The sequence below is a fragment of the Argentina anserina genome, chromosome 2, assembly GCF_933775445.1.
Source record: "Argentina anserina chromosome 2, drPotAnse1.1, whole genome shotgun sequence".
Lineage (NCBI taxonomy): Eukaryota > Viridiplantae > Streptophyta > Magnoliopsida > Rosales > Rosaceae > Argentina > Argentina anserina.
Window position 1 is genome coordinate 3140400 of NC_065873.1, and position 22685 is coordinate 3163084.

At 35.3% G+C, this 22685-nt stretch overlaps 2 protein-coding genes across 2 annotated transcripts; one reads left to right on the forward strand and one right to left on the reverse strand.

The window, feature by feature from the left end:
• Nucleotides 1-2275: 2275 nt before the first annotated feature.
• LOC126784474 (DNA-directed RNA polymerases II, IV and V subunit 3-like) lies at nt 2276-5443 on the forward strand. Its single transcript, XM_050509936.1, has 3 exons — nt 2276-2782; nt 3091-3328; nt 4992-5443. Exons 1-3 carry the CDS (start codon nt 2337-2339, stop codon nt 5262-5264), a joined length of 957 nt encoding a protein of 318 aa, XP_050365893.1. The 5' UTR covers nt 2276-2336; the 3' UTR covers nt 5265-5443.
• An 11828-nt stretch (nt 5444-17271) lies between these two features.
• Nucleotides 17272-19186, reverse strand: LOC126784473 (cyclin-D3-1). Its single transcript, XM_050509935.1, has 4 exons — nt 18528-19186; nt 18222-18423; nt 17953-18083; nt 17272-17844 (listed from the first exon to the last, which is right to left on the reverse strand). Exons 1-4 carry the CDS (start codon nt 19059-19061, stop codon nt 17584-17586), a joined length of 1128 nt encoding a protein of 375 aa, XP_050365892.1. The 5' UTR covers nt 19062-19186; the 3' UTR covers nt 17272-17583.
• Between the last annotated feature and the right edge of the window lie 3499 nt (nt 19187-22685).

Here is a 22685-nt window from a genome sequence, read left to right on the forward strand (position 1 = left end):
CAACAATTTAATCCAATCTGACAAGGCAACAATCTCATTAAAATCCGACAAAGCAACAATCTCATTAGAATCCATAAAAGCAACAATCTCATTAGAAACAATCTAGTTAACATAATCCGGCAAAACAACAATCTCAATTAAATCCGATAAAACAACAATCTCATTAGAATCCGTCAAGGCAACAATCTAGTTAACATAATCTGGCAAAACAACAATCTCATTAAAATTCGACAAGGCAACAATCTCATTTAAATTCGACAAGGCAACAATCTCATGAATTCCGACGAGGCAACAATCTATTTTAAATCCGTCAAGGTAACAATCTCATGAAAATCCGACAAGACAACAATCTCATGAAATCCAACAAGGCAACAATCTCATTTAAATCCGTCAGGGCATCGATCTAGTTAACATAATCCGACAAGGCAACAAATTAAGCAGTCAATGACTTGCTTGTTGGAATCTCAAGTTGGGCAGAAAAATCACTTGAGACCAACTAGTTAGCAAAATATGCTTTAGAATCTCAGGGGCAAACTATCCAAGGGACCAAATGGGACCAGTCTTTTCAAAGCTCACAGCTTTGTAACAACGAGTTCTCACGTGAAATCGTGGGAGTGAAACCCATCAATCAAATTCCGGCCGGGACAGCATGAAACCACATTCAAAAACGGTTCCTCAACCCCAAGAAAAGAGGGAGCACTAGTGATTGAATTGAGATTTCATACTTGAAACTGGGATTTTCATCATACCCATTAAAATTTAAGAGGGGCAAAATCGAAAGGGTATAATCCTCACACATATTGATAATCAAAGGACAAGTCGCAAACACACCACGACGGAAATATCTGAAATTGAATTGATAACAACAAAAACTGTATCAAACCCTAGAAATGAATCGATTGGAATGAATTGACTAAATCTGAATCAAAGGAAATTGAAGAATAGGGAGAACAACTTAACCCTGTGGCTGTGGGACGAAGCGATCGAAGATGGGTTCTCTCTCTCTCTCTCTCACGGAGCCGGTAGAACCCAAACTTGAAATTCACTTTGAATTCAAGTTCAAACTTGATGGGGGAGATATATATATATATATATATTTCAACTCAATAACGGTATAGTTTCCCTTTCTCTCTCTCTCTCTCCCAATAAGGTGGCGACACCTATCCCAGTATTTAGTATTTTAGAGTGTACCTCAGTTTAGGCTAACTCGTCTTTTTTTTTTTCGTATTAAAAAAAAACTCGTTTCTTTTTCTTTCTTTCCTTTTAATTCTTTTGCCCTCATTTTAATGTGGGTTGGTGATGAATACGTATCCAGTACTCTGTTATGCCTGATATAACTTGTGGTAGAAGTCATAGAACCGTACCACTGGGAAGCTTCAAGCTTGACATGGTGGTGGAGTTAAGTTTCTAATCTATGATAGCTAGAAGTCGTCATATATATATAGGACCATTGGAAAGCTTGACAAGATGGTGAAATTAAGGTTTCTAACTAACCACGGGCAAGAGGAGTCTAGGTTTCTTCTAACCACATATAGAAAAATGGCAAGGCATATGTGCTAAAACCAATTCAATTTCTCTTTCTTTCTTTTTTTTTTGCTGTCGCGATAGCAATTAAGATGAGTGCTAATTGCGAATGAGCGGTTCCATAACTAATTGGGAAAAGAAAACAGAGTAGGGCAAATGGAGAACCAAATGAGCGTGCTTCCATATGTGTAAAACAGAGTTTGAAGATTGAACAATCATATGAGTCTTGTAGTAGAAGGATTTTAAAGACTGAGCAGGGAGTAGAGTTGATATCTATACTAGACAACTTCACAAATACAGAGGACGTATTATACCTATTTATCATAGTTTTCAAATCATTCAAATTAAGAAATGGCGACACAATTACATAGTAATATATTTTTAATTTTGAAATGAGGACATCATTCCAGGAACTCAAGTTTCTAATTCTCAAACTCGGTCATGATGACATAAAGTGTTGATCACATGGTCAACTGTTTGTACTCAACAGTCTTTCAATCTAGTTAAACAGTGGTCAAACAGTCAAATCGAACGGTTGTTGAGCGTCATCCGGTGCTCAACAGCTGACCAAGTAATCAAACACATTCGTCGGAAATAATGTAGTGTCATAATTAAAGGCCGTCGGAAATGGTTGTTCTTGAGCGTCATAAGATAAAAATCATAAATTGGTATTGTCATGAAAAATTGATTAAAAAATGAAGAAGAAGAAAAAACATATATAAGCCCAAACGCCAAAAACCCTTTTCCTGTATTTCACTCTCTTTCACCAAAACCCTTCTCTGGGAGACACAGCAGAGCCTGAGAGAGAAGAGATGGAGGGGAAGTCATACCAGAGATTCCCACGGGTCAAAATCCGTGAAATGAGGCACGACTATCTCAAGTTCGAGCTCCGCGACACCGACGCGAGTGTCGCCAACGCGCTCCGCCGCGTCATGATCGCCGAGGTCCCCACCGTCGCCATCGACCTCGTCGAGATCGAAATCAACTCCTCCGTCCTCAACGACGAGTTCATCGCCCACCGCCTCGGCCTCATCCCCTTGACCAGCGACCGCGCCATGAGCATGCGTTTCTCACGTGACTGCGACGCCTGCGACGGCGACGGCCAGTGCGAGTACTGCTCCGTCGAGTTCCACCTCCGCGCCCGCTGCCACACCGACCAGACCCTCGACGTCACCAGCAAGGAGCTCCTCAGCTCCGACCACACCGTCGTCCCCGTCGACTTCTCCGACGCCTCCGGCTACGAAGCTTCCGAGCAGAGGTAGCCATCCCCCTTCTCCCTCTCTGTTAAAGCTCAAATTTTTAGGGTTTCCGAGTTCGTAGGGCTAATTAGGGTTTTAATGTGCTTCCATTTCAGTTAAAATGTTGAATTTTGATTAATGTATGTTGAAATTAGGATAATTTAAGCTCATTTGGGGTTGGGGTTTCGTAGGGGTTCGAATCGGCATTGCCTTGCTTCTATATAGTTCTATATGGTTTGATTTCGGTTGCGAGTGTGAGCTTTTGTGTTGAATTTTGAGTCCATTTGATGTGTGTTGACATTTCGAGTCCATTTGATGTGTGGTGTAGAGGGATTATCATTGTGAAACTGCGAAGGGGGCAAGAGCTGAGGCTGAGAGCTATTGCTAGGAAAGGGATTGGGAAAGATCATGCAAAGTGGTCGCCTGCGGCTACTGTGACTTTCATGTATGAGCCTGACATTCGCATCAATGAGGAGATGATGGAGACTCTGTCACTCGAGGAGAAGGCAGCATGGGTTGAGAGCAGTCCTACCAAAGTCTTTGAGCTTGATCCTACTACCGGCAAGGTTGGTACTTATTTGCATTTGTGCTTTATTTTTAAAGGATTTGATAGTTACATTGTGTCAACAGTTAATTTGCTTTTGGAAACAATTGTTATATTGCTTTCTAACTGTTGGTGCGTTGATATCTGAGTTTTGCATTAGTGGTTCAAGTTTATAGAAGCTTAGTGTTTTCTAAGTTTTACCAAGTATAAATACAAGTGTAATGAAGTATTATTGTACCTTTGGCGGTTCTCAGGGGTGCCGGCATTAAACTGATTAATGTGTATGCCATATTGGGGTAGTGTTGTAGGCAGATGTCTGCATCACGGATATGATTTCCCTTCAAAGTATACTGGACTTGGGTTTTTCAGCTCTAAAATCGGTGTCATGTTCTTAACGCTCTAATGATATAAGAAACTGAGCTTGATTGCCCTTTTTTAAATTTCAAGACAAGAGTGCATGTGCAAAAAAAGGTCAAACAGTTGAGTTGAGTTAACCAAAAACTGTAGGATCAGTCATTTCAGAAGTAGTATTGAGGTATAGAAAATATCATGGAGTATCAACAAATGTATTGAATGTGTAGGAACATATAAGCAATTCGTTGTAGTTTAGTAATTTTTTTTTTTTGTGACCTACACATGTTTTAGAGTAATTATTTAAAGTGTCATGAGTCATGACTCGTAGTATCTTTGCTTTATATAGATTCTTATATACCCTTCTTTGCGGTGGGGTGGAAAGTTGGTGTATAGTTTTGTTTGGCATTGTCATTTGTATGAAACAAAATCCATTTATGAAAGCTTTTTATAAGCAAACATCTATATTATCCTGCAACATGTAAATCCTGCAAATACTTATCCACTTTTCAAAGGAGTTCAGAGGCAGTTTTATCGTGTCATCAACACTATGTGATAGATGTGTACTGCTTCTATTGTGCACGTAGCATAAATGTTATTAGGCTGCAGAACGTGATACTGTAATAGGCTGTTTGCCTAGGAAGGAACAGGTCGTGGTGGATAGTGTATAACTCAGGACAGTAACTAAGAACAGTTGTGATTTGGTGTTTGAGGTCAGAGATAGTGAATAACCCTCTTTTGAAAGTTTCTTTAGAGATTCAGCTCAGCTTTTATCATTCCGATCATCTGATGCTGTCTCAATTGTTGGATGTGGCGTTATGTGAAGTTGTTATGCTTGTATGGTGCTATTTATTAGAGTACCTTATTCAACTTTGACAGCTAAAAAATGTCTTGAGTCATCTTCCATATGTCAAATGACTGGTGATTTCATCATGTGAAGTTATAGCTACCATTGAAATGTCAATACTATTTATTCGTTATTTTGGGGGCATCAATTAAGGAAGTGTTTACAACTGACTGATTGAGTTTCTGGGGTGCATTTAAAATATGACTCTCTATTCAACATATATCTGAATGGCCAAGTTAATATAGTAGAAGTATGATATTCAGTAGGTTTAGATATGTGATTTGTTAGCTAGTCTGTATGAATCTTAGGCTTATGTCATAGCAACCCACTTAGACAAGTTAAATTATGGATATCCAGTAAAATCTAAAACGGAAGGTCAATCATTTTTATCCTCATATTTCCCTAATCAGTTTATTGTTGCCTCGTTAATGATAATGTACTAACTTTGGCCTCTGCTGATTTTCATTTTCTTTTTTTCACATCAAAGGTTTTGGTTGTTGATCCTGAAGCATACACCTATGATGATGAAGTAATCAAAAAAGCAGAAGCTATGGGGAAGCCTGGCCTAGTGGACATCACTGCCAAAGAAGACAGTTTTATATTCACAGTGGAATCTACTGGTGCAATTAAAGCTTCTCAACTGCTACTGAATGCCATAGAAATCCTGAAACAGAAACTTGATGCTGTGCGCCTTTCTGAGGATACTGCTGAAGCCGATGATCAATTTGGTGAGTTAGGTGCACATATGCGAGGAGGATGATCTAATTGGCAACAAAGCTCAAAAATTGATATTCTGTTATGTCCATGGATTCAACTGACTACTGTTTTGTTTGACGGAAATGTTCATAACTGCCTGTAGTAACTTCATTTAGATTGGATGCTAAACTTTTATCCCCCTAACCATGTCCTCGGATATCTGTCAGATGATCAATTTCTGTTTCTTCAGTCCTCTCTCTTGAGCACCTTGTGCTACGGTAGTAGTATCAAAAATGGCCGTGCGATAAAGTATTCCCCACGTACAGGGTTTTGGAAACAATTTTCTCACCATGATTTGGTGTTCAATTTGTTTTGGAGAAGCTCTTCACAAATTACAAAATGCGTTGGTTGCCTTCGCCACAAAATATTTCATTCAGGCTTCTAAGAATGTTCTGCCAAATAAAATGTTAGATGAAGTCGAGTGACTGATACATGTATCGTGCTGCTTCGTATTAATGTACACCGATAGTTAAACTAGTTGTACCGGCGAGATGCACAAACGTTCGATAAAGCTCTTCACAAAGAGACGACACTGATAAGGCCGAAGCTGGACACCGGAACAAGCCAAAATAGACCCTGAAATATCGACGGGAACATAGCTCGTGATAAATCTACCATTATTACATGCTAGCTCTAACCAAAAACGCCAGAGAGAGACGCACCCTTTTGGAATTATACATACACGAGAATGAATTTGTCGTAACAACAACACTCAACATAAACGTTTATGAGACCACACAGAGGCTAGAGCAACTCCACTCCAACATTATCTAAAATTTGGAGATAATATTAGTCTTTCTTTGGTCATGTTTTGGAGAAACTGTCAAAAAATAACTTATAATTACCAAAAACACTAGACCCGCCTTTACCGAAAACCTTGGAAGAAGTTCTGACTTCTGAGAAACTTGACAAATATGACGTTTTCTACTGCATGGTAGAAGAAGTCGTTTATGTTCCATACTCAAAATTCCAGGAAGTCAAGTGGTCGAGGCACCCACATTGTTTTCATTTCTCAAATCTTTGTGATGAATGATCGAAGCTTCTTCTCTTTCAATGTTATCTATTCATCTGTGTTTTTGGCACAGAGTTGATGGCATACCAACTCTCATCGGTGTACTATGACAATGGTCACGGGCTCTGGTTTTCTGCAGGGAAAAAATGTGGACCAAAATTATTAATACCATTTTAGGGGGTTACAGGGTGATGAGGTATCAGGCTAGAAATATAAAAGCCAGGACCTCTTGTTCCACCAAGACAGTGATAAACTCTAGCAAAGTCTAAACCATAGTGATTACATTGAATTCATATATAGTTCTAAATATATAATGTCTGTCACATTACAAAACATGAGTATTGTGTTGTCAATGTCACATTATTACACCATATCTTGATATCTAAATGAGACCGATATGGTGCTTCAATTCTTCAGGCAACAGCCATTTGATTTAAAACACACGGGTTGTTGAGGTAGTGGCGGACACGTGTTCTTTTTGTGGTCCTTTGTAGAGACTTTGAAATGTAATTCTATGTTGTGTAGGGATACCCTCTAATTGATTGGTTATATGTGCAATTCCACTTTGTTGTAGGGATACCCTCTAATCAATACATCACGAGAACCATAGTGCTTGTTTAGTTCTTACAAGTTCTTCGATTCTAATCGGAGATCGAGTTTAGGTGATTTGGCATTGATACCAATATGTGATGTGGTCTTAAGTCATGACAGTGATCTAAACATTTCAATGTTATGAATTGTGACTATCATTTTTGTTAAAGGTAATGAATTTACTCCATTTGCCAACACGACCACAATAATCAAAACATAAGAGGTGATGCCACCTCTTATGTAAACTAAACCTACGGAAAGAAATATAATACGCAATGCATGAGACTGGAGCCAAAGACAAAAATTAAGGGGTGCCACTACATACAATCAACCCAAGTTTGATTCAATTAAACCATGCTATAAGGATTAAATACATAGACAACTCAAACATGGAGGGGTGTCATGGCACCCATTTGCCCTCAAGTAGCTCCGCCCCTGTGAACAATTGGATGTTCAATGGTGGTCCGATCAAAGTTATTCATATATGAAGTTCATTTCACTTGGTGAAATCTTAAAAGTTCCCAAATCTTGACATAATATTTCTGGGGTGAAGTTTGTTTTGCTTGGATATCTTTGAGTCCAGACCAAAAGAGAGAACTCCTTCCTGCCTGGATGTGTTCGACAACTAATGGAGGTTTTCAGAAAATATTGTTGTCAATTTATTCCTTGTGGACCTAGAGAAAATGTCATTCTATTAACCAGTGGGAGCCCGTATATTGGATAAGGCATTTAAATTTTTCACCGAACACATTTAGTATAGAGATTTAGAGGAGAGACATCGACCAAGATTTGAAAATTCTAAACTCTAAATAAACCCTTTGAATAAAACATTGGTTGATAAGAGAGGTAACCTAGCAAGCACTGTCAAAAGATACCCAAATCTTTGTCTGAGAACTCACATAGTCGCAGAATGGAGCAGCCAAGTTTCGCAGATATAGGACATACCAAGGGTGACCCCGTTCACAACACTCTAAAACTTCTCTTGTCCTTATCTTCTGATTTGCATAAAAGAAACTCTAGAGCCCAGAAAGGGTGCCCTATTAGGCACTGTAATAAATTTCGCCCTAAACATAAAGAAAGACTAGTCTCTAGGGACCATTTACCCCTCTTTTATGTAGAACCCTTTTTGGCTTTGTAATAAAACATGCAGTATGTGATTGCAGGTAAATTTCTAGTTACAACTTCATGGTTAATAGAGAATGTGTGTGGTTTGAAATCGTTTTCACTTTGGTCCCAACTCATTTCCTTTGAGGGAAACATACAATGTTTGCGTATATATATATACTATTATTCATGTCTGAAAATAGTGCAGTGACAGTCTAGCATTGAGAAATTAGAAATTTACGGCAGATATTGAGAAGTGATGTAAGGAAGGATGTGAAAGAAGAGATATAGGTTTAGAAAGAAGAAGCAAGATGATGAGTGCAAAAAATTAGAAACAGCAACAGAAGAATCATGGAATAGGATGTTAAATAGCTCCAAGTTCAGTTTTCCATTGTTCTGTAAATAATAGGGAATTTTCTTAGGTATCTTGAGGTATTTAATACCCCCATTTACTGATTTAACAACAAATTTGTTATCATTGTAGTAAATATGGTGATGTTTTGGGTAAATATAGTTCTATTAGTTGTAATTACTTCACCTATAACATTTTACAATATTATGAACAAATAGTTGTCAATGTGGTAAATTTGTTTAGTTATTTGAAAATATAAAAAACACATGTTGTAACTTTATTCTCAATATTGTAAATTTAGTTCAATAAAATTGTAATTTTGATTCAAAAAGTTGTAATTGAGGGTATGTTATACCTCAAGGTATTGTAAACGACCCTAACATAACAGCTCTAATCTAAGCAAAATACCTATAATATCCATAAATAACAGAACTCAAGGGTTGAAAATACTCTGTAATCTCCATCAAGGATGACTACTCTATCAAGAACTCAAGTGAAGTTTGTTGCCATGGCTACTACAATATCAATTATTTCGAAGACACTACTTGCATAGTTATTTTTCTTAGTTAAATCCAAGAGAAAAATCACTCAGATTTATTACCAAGATAAATTCAATCTATTGAGTTTGGACCACCTAACTCTATCTATCACATTAAGGACTGGCTGAACATTAAGAGTGATTTTAACATAAAATCTATTACATAAAAGATCTCTTTGATGATTTTCTTCTCCTTGGACCCCTCTATATACAAATGTGAGTGAGTATGTGACACATGTGTGGAACCTATGTTTGGGGCTCATTGAAGAAAATTTTACAGCAAAATCGTCCTAGTGTCATAGGAGTGTATAAGATTTTGGTCTTCGAATTAGGTTTGCCCAGCTTCCACTATTAAATGGAAATCCAGTGCATATTTAATTGTAAGAAACCAAGTGGCCATGAACAGGGTGGAGCTCAGTTCAATTAGAATTATTGTCTGGTTGAGCTTAGATTGGTCATAAATTGCCTTGAGAAGCCTTTCAATGAATCCTAGATTGGCCAACATTGTGTTAGGTGTAGAACCAACCCTACTTTTTCACTTGTAGATGAATATCAGAATATGTAGGGGTGAAATTGTTGATCCTGGGTTTGGCAATATATAAGAGACAGTGACCATCACTCATAGGATGCCCGATCGATGGGTCTGTGCAGCAGTAATATTAACACAACAGAGAGATATGAATTGAAGAACATGCGTTGGCTTTGGCAGTTTGGCACTTGCAATAATTTGGGTCACGCATTGGAAGTGTAGTAGCTTATGTCAATGCAGAAGAGAGAGAGCTATGGTTGCTGCAGAATTTTGGGGCCTCCCTTTCTGATTTTCTGGGGCCAATATGGTAGCTGCATCTCATCATCTAAGCCCCCTGTAGGGCACATCCTTATCTTTGAGTTTTTGAACATCAATCTTTAGCATGTTTGGTTGAAATGACTAGTAATCCTGTGATTGTGTGACCCCCTCTAGGTAAGGTAGTCAACCCTTTGTCATATAATTTACCACATTGATCCAGCAAAAGGAGATATATAAAAGATAATGTAATCACTGTGAATATTTTTGGTGAAAAGAATCTACTTTTTTCTGTTCGATCATGAAAAAACTCTACTTAATGTATATAGTTACAGATGTAGAAATAATGTGAATGGCTAGTTCTATATATAGGTTTCATTGTTTTTATTGCAAAATCACTAAATCAGATTGAAGAATTCATGTCTAGTTTATAAACTTCAGCATTTCCCATGCATTGAGGTCTTGTACTCTTGTGGAACCTTAATATAACTCAAAGAATGAAAGAACCAGTATTTTGGGAATTAACCCGACTCATCATTTGCTTATAAACCACACTCTTACTTTAACACCCAAAAACACCATTATATGCAGACGTACTGAAGTATGGTTTGAAACACCAATGTTCATATATACTTGATGGTCGATTGAAATAGTAATGGAAAGTTAAGATGATCATCATAATATGTTTTTTCTTTTTCTAGAGCATTTCAGTCAAAAGATTTCACTAAAAATCAAGCAGCTAAAAATGGCAGTGGTTAAATAAATAATCTCTATATATGCATGGTAGTTGTTTGCATGTTCTACAGAAGAATAAATCCGATCCGATTACATGAGGCTATCTATGCATGATTCGTCTTTGTATGAAACACAGACCCCACAACCCAGAATGGTCATCTTCCTTTGTTTCCTTTCCAACTTTACAGCTGTGGGCAAAGAGATCACAGAAGAAGTTCTGAAGCAGAAGAAATTAAGAAGAAGAAGAAGAAGAAGAAGAATTGATTCAACCAAGGGTTTTGTTTTTCCAGAATTTAGTTTCCATTTCCATTTCATGTGATTCTATTTATTGAGACAATAGTTAGTAAGTTAGAAATAGAAGAGAGACGAGGTCAAGATAAATCAAAGATTTATAAGAGAGACCAGAGCAAAGTTTTTAAGCCATCATATTATGCTACAATTATTGGAGTGGGGACAAAATGACCTCAATGATCTTCACCACTTCTTGGGAGCAAGCTGTTTCCCTTCCAAAAGAACAACCATCTCTCTCTATTTCTCTCGTATCATTATCACTACTAGCATGCATATACAAACATCTAAACTTTGGACCAAAAAAAAAATACAAACATCTAAACTCTACCAACCTTAAAGCAGAGAGGGAGAACAATATGAATTATTCAAATTTTAAAAAATAAATAAATAAAGGAACAAACCAAAAGACAATCTTCCCACAAATTCAAAGATTGTGTCTCCCAAATTCAAAATCAACTCACCTTTTGTCTTTTTGCCTTTTATAGATGTTTTGAGTGAGTGCTCCATCAAATTTACTATCCAGAAAAAAAAAACATGAACAAAAAATCTCACTCTGTGCGTTGGCAAATTTATTCCACATTGCTATTGCTTATAGGAGGGTTAATGGAATAGATTATGAATAATGTTATCATTATTCAAATTAGTGATAGGCATTAATCAAAGTACAAGTTATGACAATGTGATTTATTATTTTTTTACATCCATGTTCCCTCTTCATACCAAATTAGAGTGCTAATCTAGTAATATGATGAGAAACCAGATTCAAATTAGTCACTGCCAACTTAATCAATCTAGAAATAATTAAGACATTGCATTGCTTTTCTAATGAGCATCATATCATTTCTAAGAGCTTGCATGCACTACTTTGATTCATATATCTAACCAAATCTAATACATAAAATCAAAAACTATATAACACGTGAAAAAAAAAGATATTTTCTTTTAATTGTTACCCGGAGGGAGAATAAAAATCAAGCAAAAAGAAAAGAGAGGTGGAACAAAGAAAAGGGGTGAATGAGGCATCAGGCATGCACTATTATGATCCACTAAAATGGGCATGGCCTAGAGAATGTGTAACTTTATATGGGTAATCGGTGCTGCACTCAACTTTCATATTACTGCTTTACCCTAAAAAAGATCGCATAATGTCTTGCAACATATGTCTTAAGTAAGTCTAATCCGATAAGTACTATATATACACAAAGGAAAGATTGGATTAGAGAAGAACTAGCTAGGAAATGAACTCCAGAGGCCTAAAGCTGGGATAGAGAGATTATAGGACATCAAGGCTACTAGAGCATAGTCAAAGATGTTTTTACTTAAATTATTACAAGTAAGAAAGAGGCTGAAACTCTAGTTTTAACTTTAAATTAAATAATATTCTTTAAAAAAATTAATAACTTATAATAGCGAAAGTCTGTTAAAGTGCTAAGTGACATATCTAACAACCGGTTGGTTATCTTTGCTATATAATGTTAAGATCCTCAAATTCGTGCATACACAGCTGGCAAGGACTGAAAATTATTCAACCATGTGTGTACAATCTTGATAAGAACGATCATTAGTGGATGGTAATTTTCTAAGCTCAAGGGGGCGGAGACATTAAGTGATTAAATAAGGAAGCAAAATGAAGTAGAGTAGGCAAAAGAAGAATGTAATATTCACTAAAATCTACAAAACTCCAAGTAGAGTTTTTATATTTGGAAATTTTCATTAGTCGACATAATATCTTTATGCAATGGTACATGCTCCCACCTAAGCAAGAAGCAGATCCATCATTTTCACTGCAGTAGTAGCCAGAGTGATCATTTTGAATAATTTATACGACTGACTTGAGTGATTTGGTTTGGTTTGACCTACAAAATATATTTCTTCAATCAATCATACTTGCTAGATTACGATTTACTGCACAAGTACTCTGTAATCAAACGTCAGATCAGAAAAAAAATATATCAATCGTACAACACTCATGTGACTTTAGAAGTTTTCCTTCACTTATATTTTTCAACCATCCACCAACTAAATCACCTTCGTGATGATCGCACTTAAACAAAATAAAGAAAGAAAAACTTCAACCAGTAAATGCATTTTCCAAGTTTTACTGAGTTGACCCTCAAAACTAGTAAAAGTCTTAGAGATCATGCTTAAAATAGTTGAGTTTGCTATATATATATATATATATATATATATATATATATATATATATATATATATATATATATATATATATATATATAGTACCTATTCAGAGTGAAGCTTCATTCTGAAATTTTAGAGTGAAGTTCTAATTTTGGCACATTTTTCGGTCAAATTTTTTCACCATAAGTGATTCAATATTTAGGTATGTTATTCAAGATCATCTCTATAAAGTTTCATCCAATTTGACAATGGTTTGAGCTTTCAAAATTGAGATTTACACGAACGGTTCACGTTGAACAGTTTTAATTCATTCATTGATTTAATCTAATTTCAATACCTTAACGATGACCGAATTAGGTGAAATTTTGTAGAGATGATCTTGAATAGCATACCTAAATATTTAATCAATTATGGTGAAAAAATTTGACCGAAAAGTGTGCCAAAATTGGAACTTCACTCTAAAATTTCAAAGTGAAGCTTCACTCTGGATAGGGACTGTATATATATACACGGAGCTTTTCAGGTGCGGAGGTCCGTACCTTAAGCTAAGGTACGGATTTTCATTTTTTATCAACTTTTCGATCGGGTTTTCACATCTCCACCATCCAATATCTAGGTTATAACATATAGATCATCTCCAAAAAATGTCAGCCGATTTCATGATCGTTAAGGTATCAAACTAATCAAAACCAATGGACGTATTGAATTTGCCGAACCTTAACCGTTCATATTTCAAGTAGAAAATCAAAGTTATGAGTACCTTAACGGTGATGGAATCGGCTGAAATTTTGTGGAGATGATCTATCTTCGGGTTCTACTAGACACAGAGCGAGAAGTCGTTCTGCTCTGTTCAGCTATCCCTAACACACTAGACCAAGCAAACCATCTAAGACCGAACCGTCTAACCTAGCTAGATCTAAGCTACCTGGATCCGTTTGTCAGTAAGTAATGGAGTCAAAGTTACCTGGATTGTATAACCTAGATATTGGACGGTGGAGATGTGAAAACTCGATCGAAAATTTGGTCAAAAATGAAAATATGTACCTTAAGCTAAGATAAGGATATTCTTACCTGAAAAGCCTCGTATATATATATATATATATATATATAAGTTGAAACTTCTCCTAAAGCCGTCTAAGATTAGGGTCTCCCTTAGCTCCTGATGGATCACTGGCTGACAACAAAGAAGTTTCACGCCTTTCGTTATGATGTTCGAATTGATATGGAAATATCAAGATATTGTTAATCGAATAACTCGTCACTAGTATCGGGTGAATGAGTGTTGATCATCTGGTCAGTTGTTCAGCAGCATCGTGAATATGGTCTTTCTCACTGAGACTAACTTTAACAAACAAAAAACTAAGTTGTTGTGGAGGGAAATTAGATTGCCTCCATAACCCACTTTGACTGGGTTGAACGCTTTAGAGGGCTAACGCTTCTCTAAATGACATATTTCAATCGCTGACATACTGTATTTTTACATTGGTGTTGACATTGACGGTAAAAAAAATTATCGAGCATTGATTGACCACTAGCTCGATTGCACTAACCTTAAGGCGGTGCTACAAGAGAGTTTCAGACTTATATTTACAACAAACTCTATAATTTGTCAATATATCTTTGCTCAGTATGTCATATGCTCGTCTAAGAGTCATGTTCGATGAATAACCACCGTCATTATATGAGTTGGCAACACGTTATAGTTATATTGTAGCAAGTTACGGGTCCAATTTTTTCTTAAGGCAAACGTTTGTTTAGTCTCTGTACTTTTGGTCGGTCATTCATTTAGTCTCTGAAGTTTCAATATCATCTATATGGTCCTCGAACTTGCAACTTTTAATCTAGATAGTCCACTCATTCAATTCATTTGTTAAAATGATGAGGTGGCCGTTAAATATCCTCCCAAAAATGTGTATTTACCAAATGTCCTTATGTCAATGTTTTCTTTTTATTTTCTTTAGTATTTCTTTTTTATTGTTTTCAATATATTTTTAAGAGATATGAATGTCTTTACTTGACAAAGTCATTTCCATTGTTTCTTTATGTCTTCATATAACTTTAACTTAAGGTGAGAATCATAAATTTATTAGATAATTGAAGAAAATATTAGATAAATACTCATAGGGCAAACATTTTCTAATATTTCTTCAATTATCTAATAAATTTACGATTTTCACCTTAAGTTAAATTTATATGAAGACACAAAGAAACATAAGATGAAAATCATAAATTTATTAGATAATTGAAGAAAATATTAGAAAACGTTTGCCCTAGGAGTATTTTTCTAATATTCTCTTCAATTATCTAATAAATTTATGATTTTCACCTTAAATTAAATTTATATGAAGACACAAAGAAACAATAAAAATGACTTTGTCAAATAAAGGCATTTTATATCTCTTAAAAATATATTAAAAACAATAAAAAATACTAAAGAAAATAAAAGGAAAATCTTGACATAATGATATTTTGGTAAATACATATTTTTGAGAGGATATTCAACGGTCAGCTCATCATTTTAACAGATAAATTGACGGAATAGACTATCTAGATTAAAATTGCAAGTTCGAGGACTATATAAATGATATTGAAACTTCATGGACTAAATGAATGACCGACCAAAAGTATATGGACTAAACAAACTTTTGTCATTTTTCTTAATTAAACAATCATTGCTAGTCAAGTTCATACCGTAACTGTTGTTTAGGGATGAGTAACTCAATAGTCGATACACACAAAGAATGTGTAGAAAGTTAAAAAGGAAAGACAAGTTCATACTGTAACTTGGATTGCTAATGAAAGTTCATGGTTCTTGTAAAGACACTAATGAGCCAAAGAGCTTTGTACAAAAGCAATTGCATCTTCTGTCACATTTGGCAAACCGGGCACACGCTCCTCTGAGTAGCGTGAAGATTGGCCAGCTGCATTGCATGACCAACCTACACTCGTAGCCAAAAAGTGTATAGAAGATCTAACACCACCATCTATGGGGTCTTGCTTCTCCCCCTTTGTTTATTTTTTCTAATAATTATAATTAAGATTGATTATGGTCGCCTCAATCTAATACAAAGACCAACATTTCACATTAACAAAATTAAATTACACTCTAAAAGGAGGAGGAAGAAGAAGAAGCTCGTTCAACGAGGTCAAACTCGCCAACCAAAAAGTCTCTTCAAATCAATTTCACTTCCCGACAGTTTCTCCCTCTCTTCACATGCAAACTCACCTCCTAAACTTACCCATTTGATTAATTTTGCTCTTAATTAATTTATGGGATATCATAAATCAATTATATAAGTATATATAACCCCATTTTCCATCGCCATATAACAAAAATGGAGATGGGATACCTGACACATCTGACATACATTTTTTCTGGATTAATTCTGGTTAAGGAGATCGAGCTCATGGGGAGTGAACAGATAATACAATAGAATACAGGATAAACAAGAGAAAATTAGAATAAAACCCAATTTTTAAGATTAGGTTTGAATAGAAATCCACATATATTTTTCTTTTAATTTATACCAAGTCCACATAGATAACATTCTATTTAGAGTGCTGATGTTTATTTTGTGTTTTTATGCCTAAATTGTCATTTGACAACACAGTATTTTGTTGTATAGTCATGATAATTTGAAAGTATGTGATTTATAGCCTAATTTGGGCAAACATTCATGTCAAATTTGCATTGAAATTTTTTTATATTTAGCCAAATTCTAAATTGTACAAATGTTGATATAAGCAATTCATTTCTTTTGCACCAATGCAAAGAGGAAGAAATTTAAATCGATATGTTTGTTATGAACTTGTGTTTCACACCATCACTTATGCATATTCATGTCTACATTCCATTTGTTATCTACTAATAAAGTAAGTTATTATTGAGATTGATTTATTTTATCATTTCTTATATATTACATGTATTTTTATATATTTTTATCTAATAAATAGATATATCATATAAACTCAACGTTTCTAACATATATGTTGTAAATTAAGTAAACTCTATTACTTAAGTTAAGAACATAAAACCTTTACTCTACATATATTTTTCATTGATATCTACCTTGGATTTAGGTTACAAATTCATTCTTCAAAAAGTTAATGCAAATTGTTGAACATAAGAACATACAAATAATGAGTTAAAAAAACTACTTTTAAGATAGAAATCTTAAATTATTCAAAAATAAGTTTTACTTCATTATTTAAATTAAATTTATAAAACTTTTAATATCAATAGATATGTAAAGTAACTAATTCTTTAATTGTAGCAATATTGATGAGTTGAAGAAAGCTATTAAAATTACAAAAAAAATTAAGGTAGAAATTAAATCTAATAGTTAACTAATGAAATTAATAGTGACAACATGTAATTTAATAATTTAGTGAAAATTAAATCAAATTAATGAGTGAACTTATTCTAAAAAAACTGCCTAAAAATTAGGTATAAAATGAATGCCCCTAAACAAAATTGGTGTTTAAATTTATTTATTTTAAATAATGTCCAAATGGGTCCAGGAAGAGACAGATATGGAAAATATTAAGAGAAAGAGCTTGATAATAATATACATTGAGGATTCTTCTTCTTCTTGCTTTCCCGATCTTGTCCCTTCTCTCTTGCTCTAATATGCCATCCAATCCCCTTTGGCTTTCTTCTCATCTGGTGTTGGAGGGCATTGGCGGAAGTTAAAGCAAAGTTCTTGCATTTGTTGCAGTAGCACCAATAGTGAAATTGCGATAATAGGAATATGAGGAATGGAAGTTGATCATTTTATTAGGGACTACCAACAATGCCCATGAGCCTGTTGAGTGATGAAGCCTCTGCTCTGATCTTCTTAAACTGCGGCTCCGGCGACAAAGAAACCGATGAACCCGCGGCCCAGGAGTCATTTGAGCTGTCGGAACTGAAGTATGCATCAATCACCCCATTTGGGCTCCCTGGGATTTGCTCATGCTTGCGTTTAAGAGGGTTGTTGTTCTTGCAGCCATAGTTTGACATCTCAAGGATGAGGGTATAACAGTCATTCACCTTCTCCTGTTTTACAATGCAAGCTCACTACTTAAGTACTTCATCAAGATTTTAGCATTAAAGGTTGTCTCTTTGAGCACAAAACTTGGAACCAAAACAAGAACAGAAACATACCTTGCTTATTTTGAGGACCCCCAGAAGTTGGGTTTGGTATGCCACAGCTTTACAAGGCTCAACAAGTTCTATGACCCTCATCATTGTAGCAGTAGCCAAAACAGAAGGGAGATAACCAATGCATCTTGAATCTGATCAAAATCCATCAACAAAATAAGTTCTTTAAACTCACTCAACAACCCAAAACTCAAAAGTCTACTCTTTCATTGTCTTTGTTCTTATCGAAAATTATAAGCTTTAATTTGTAACCGAAGTGGAGTTATGCTTACCCAAGACCAAAGACAGAAGCACACTCTCACAGCGCTTCAGAAACTCCCAATGAAGAGTTGTCTTCAATCCAAGCCTTCTTATGATGTGGTCAAGGAAAGAGATTGGAGTCACTGGGTGCATCCTCCATTGAAGAGTTGAGAGCACCAAAAGCTCCATTCTTTGAACCGTTTTGGCCTCAAAGACATACTTGGTATCCTCCACCTGACCAAGAACAAGCCAAGATTTCAGATTTAGGAACTTCAGTCATAAAATGACATCAAAAATTGAATCTTGATAAACAAATAGGTCAAAGATTAAAACTTTACTTGAAGGTCTAGAAGAAGAGGCACTTCGGTCTCTTCCACTTTGGCCGCCACAGAGATGCAAGCAACAGAGACGAGCTGAACCATCCATGGCTTGTCTCTCTGGAAATGGACGCTGCAGATGAACCTGTCGAAGTAGTTCACGGCTAGGATTGCAGTGAGAGCTGTGAATCCATAATGGGCATTCACTTTGAGCATCCAACCCACCGCCTCACGGCGACACGCCACCAGAGCGGCGTCGTTCAGATGGGTTCTCGGCTGCTGCTGTTCTTTGACGAAGAGAGAAAGAAGCTCCTCATCCTCCCAGAACAGATCTTGCTCCAACAGAAGCAGAGGAAACAGAGATGGGTTGTTGTTTTGGGTTTTTCCATTAACACTGTAGTCATTACTGTTGTTTATTTCGTCATCATCACCATTGTACACCTCACTCACTTCATCTTCCTCCTCCCATTTCTCTTCTTCTCCACAGAACAAAGCATCATCCAACAAGAATGAATTGCTTTGCTCATTCAGTGGCTCATTTTGGTTCATTGCCATCTTCTTCTAAGAAGAAGAGGTTTCAATCCCCTTCTCATTATACAAAAGAAAAGCAAACCACCCTCACACCCATTTTTAATCTCTCTAAACTTCTTTGGGGGGGAATGCAGAGAGGAGGCTAGAGAGAGAGAACAGAAAAAGGAGAGAGAGAGAGAGAGAGAGAGTGAGAGAGAGAGAGAGTAGGGGATTGATTTTAGAGCAGAGTGGGTTTCACGCTTGTCCTTTATTTATATATATTGGGTTTTGGGGGGTTTTCTTTCTGTGTTTTTTCATTCTTTTTTCTTTTCTTTTTTCTCTTTGTGCTTTCGGTGTGTTTTGGTTTCGTTGGCGGGGAGAAGAAAATTGTAACGGCACACAGACCAAGCCGGACCCCCATGAAAACAACCTCTTATACAAATACAAGTCTACACAATAAAGACACACTGTGAGAAAGACTATTGTCCTATTGGTGTAGCAGAAGCCCTAGCTGTGTATGTTTCATTTTCTTTGATTTCTTGGGGATATATACTTTTTGGTTTTTTTATACTTCCAGACATTTATGTCTTCTTAGCTTTTCTGGTTGAAGACTTGAAGGTTTTATTAGTCAAGAAAATAATTTCAGAGTCATGGTGAGAAATACAGGAGGAGAAATTTAGCTATCTACAAGTCTCTGTTTTTGGACCTCTTTGAAACTGTTCTTAACAAATCCCATTATTGAGTATTTTCTAATAGGGTGTGTTGACACTTTGAAATATACATGTCAAACTTACTTTATACCTTTCTTTTTGCCCAAATTGCAAAGGAAAAGTTAAAGGGTGTGAATCAGAATATAAGTACTGGCTTTGATTATGATGTAATGTGCTTGTAGATATGATGTCAACATTTCGACAGTAATTTTGCACATACTATAAATCATACTTATATACCTCTTAAGTGGATTTTGAGGAATAAATGAGTAAATCTCACATGTAAGAGTACACATAATAATCATGATGACTACACAATTAGTGTCTAATCATGCCTATGACTACATGATGACATGACGAATACATTCCATCACTCTTGATTTATGCTCCTTCCAAATAGTGCATTACATCCTCTACGACATGTAAATATCATGGATTTTCTCATATTCTAGTTCGGTTTCTACATTCCCTGAATCAAAGTACTAATCCCTTGAGAAACGAAATCATTGCCGGACATCCATTGTTGACCTCTAAATATTCTAATAGGTTAGTTCCCAACACGGCCATAATCGGGGCGGTGTGACACTACCTAAGCGGGATTGTTTAGAACTTTGGTTAATTATAAATGGATTAGACTAACGGAGTGGGTATCTGTCCGGATAAAATTTTGAAGGTAGCTATTAATAATCTAACTAGAAAATGAATCAAGTACGAATTTAAAAAATCTATAGTAAAATCTCTATAAATAAATAACGTCATGATCAGAATAAATTAGTTTTAGGAGATTTTATTTGCACCTCAGAAAATACTGAGTGTATCTCCGTTACTTGATATACCTCTATTTTGTTGACCATAATGGCCTCCACCTATCTCCATGGATTCTTGGTTTTTTTTTTGGTTTTGCTTGGTGATTTGATGATTGATTGGGGTTTGGAGAAGGGAGAAAAATCATATATGGGGAAACATCGAACAATAGTGTGAAGGAGATGATGCTAATAGTGATTAGGCTTTTTTTAAACAATTGTATTGCATGATAATTAATAATCGATCTTGCTCCACAGTTTGACTGTTTGAGTATAATCCTACTGTGCCCAAACCCCCATTGACAATGGAGAAACGACTAGGTGCATGTAATCCGAAAAGAACATCAAATATCCGCCATTGTGCTGCAATTTCTTCAATTTTAGATGGAGATAAAAATGGATGAAGTATGTTTGTGAATTTGTTTTTACTTATTGGTCTGTAATCGTCTTTTCAAATTAATTGACAAAATCAAATTAAAATAGAAAAATGATAGAGGTATACACGGTAATTTCGGAGGTGCAAATAGAACTCCCCATTAGTTTTTAGGGAAATTATTATATTATCGATAAATGAATTCATAAATCATTATTTTTATAGAGTTTTGTTATTATTCATGCTGAATTGATTATAATCATTTAGTTTGACTACTATGTCTATTTTTAGATGTTATTGTATATTTATTCACCTTCCAAAATTGATATAATTTCATGCCTAAAAGTAATTTTAAAATGGTAAGTTTAAATAATTAATTTCCTTATTTTGTATTATGAAAGTTATTCACTATTTATTTTAAATATTTGATCAATTATTAATTTTAACTAATTTTAAAATTTTATTAAATTAATTATTACTTTATACATTCGATGAGACCTAAAGATATTTCAAAACAATTATTATCTTATGCATTTAGCGAAATTCCTAGTAATATACATTGGTCCCGAGTCGAAACCAGATAAAATTATTACTTAAACAAGATTATTAATTTATTAAAAAAAATTTGAATTTAGGTCAATCTGGTCCATATATGATCCATGTATAGGTCTAAGCATAATGTTATAAGGTTGTCGAGTGAAGAAACGTCCCACCGTGTAGTGATGGGAAATAACGCAAAGCTGCCTCGCCTAGACGCCCAAAATCAATGGATGTAACATTGGAAGGAGAGGGGAGAGCCTCGACAATAAGATTGGATGAGGATGAACCTACATCTAAGATATAAAAGAGGAAACTTACGATGAAATTCAGAGATTTGGTTAGGTTTGCTCACGTACAAGAGAAGACTTGAAGAGAGAAATGAAAATACTAGATGGAACGGTTAAGAGATAAGTAGCGGAATTTATCGAATAAACTTTATTTTATTATTGAATAAAATATTACAATAACAACGTCTGATTAATCATAATTATAATTCTCAAAAGCAAAAATTATTTCATACTTAAAGAACACGGTCAAGTGTATTATAAAACCACGAATGCATTTGTTGCCACGAAGGACGTAAAAACGCCACAGAGGTCGTTGAAGTCACGAAGTCTTGAAATTCCACGAAGGATTTAAAGTCACTGAGGTCTTCAATGGAGCCACGAAGGTCTCTTGCCACTAAGGACTGATCTAGATCTCACCAAACTGAAAACTAGTTTTTCCCTCTTTTTTTTTTTTACTCTCTCTGTTTGGTGCTCTCTTCACCCAAAACCCTAGCACATCCCATTATTTATATATGTCATGCCTATCTTATTGTAAAGAGACGTCTCTCACTTACCATCTAGATAATTACTACAATTACACCCATATAATAACCTTTTCTAAAAATTCTCCAATTAGAAAAGGTAAACATCTTATTTGAACAAAAAATCTTAATTAAATATAGAAAATACCAACTCATGAATATTTTCCCAACTCATCCTTACCAAATAAAAACCTACTCAAAAATATATTTTCTCTCACCAATAAAGATTAACAAACCCTCCTATTTAATCTTATCATTCCCCCAAAACAACTTATGGAAATAATGAGAGAATAACAACCTATATGGCAAGAGACCTCACGACATAAAGTTTTCCTAATTTGATTAGGAAGCCTTTTATTTCCTTTGCAAATCCGATCAAGACTTCACCAAAGCACTTTCTTTGTTCTCCATCAACTCATGGAGGCCAATATACCT

Excerpts from the sequence above, each read along its gene's own strand:
- LOC126784474 (XM_050509936.1), top strand. The coding sequence starts at position 2,337 with ATGGAGGGGAAGTCATACCAGAGATTCCCACGGGTCAAAATCCGTGAA. Across the intron at positions 2,783-3,090 it reads TACGAAGCTTCCGAGCAGAG|AGGGATTATCATTGTGAAAC; the intron begins GTAGCCATCCCC and ends TGTGTGGTGTAG. Across the intron at positions 3,329-4,991 it reads TTGATCCTACTACCGGCAAG|GTTTTGGTTGTTGATCCTGA; the intron begins GTTGGTACTTAT and ends TTCACATCAAAG.
- LOC126784473 (XM_050509935.1), bottom strand. The coding sequence starts at position 19,061 with ATGGCAATGAACCAAAATGAGCCACTGAATGAGCAAAGCAATTCATTC. Across the intron at positions 18,424-18,527 it reads CTCTTCTTCTAGACCTTCAA|GTGGAGGATACCAAGTATGT; the intron begins GTAAAGTTTTAA and ends GTTCTTGGTCAG. Across the intron at positions 17,845-17,952 it reads GGGTCCTCAAAATAAGCAAG|GAGAAGGTGAATGACTGTTA; the intron begins GTATGTTTCTGT and ends ATTGTAAAACAG.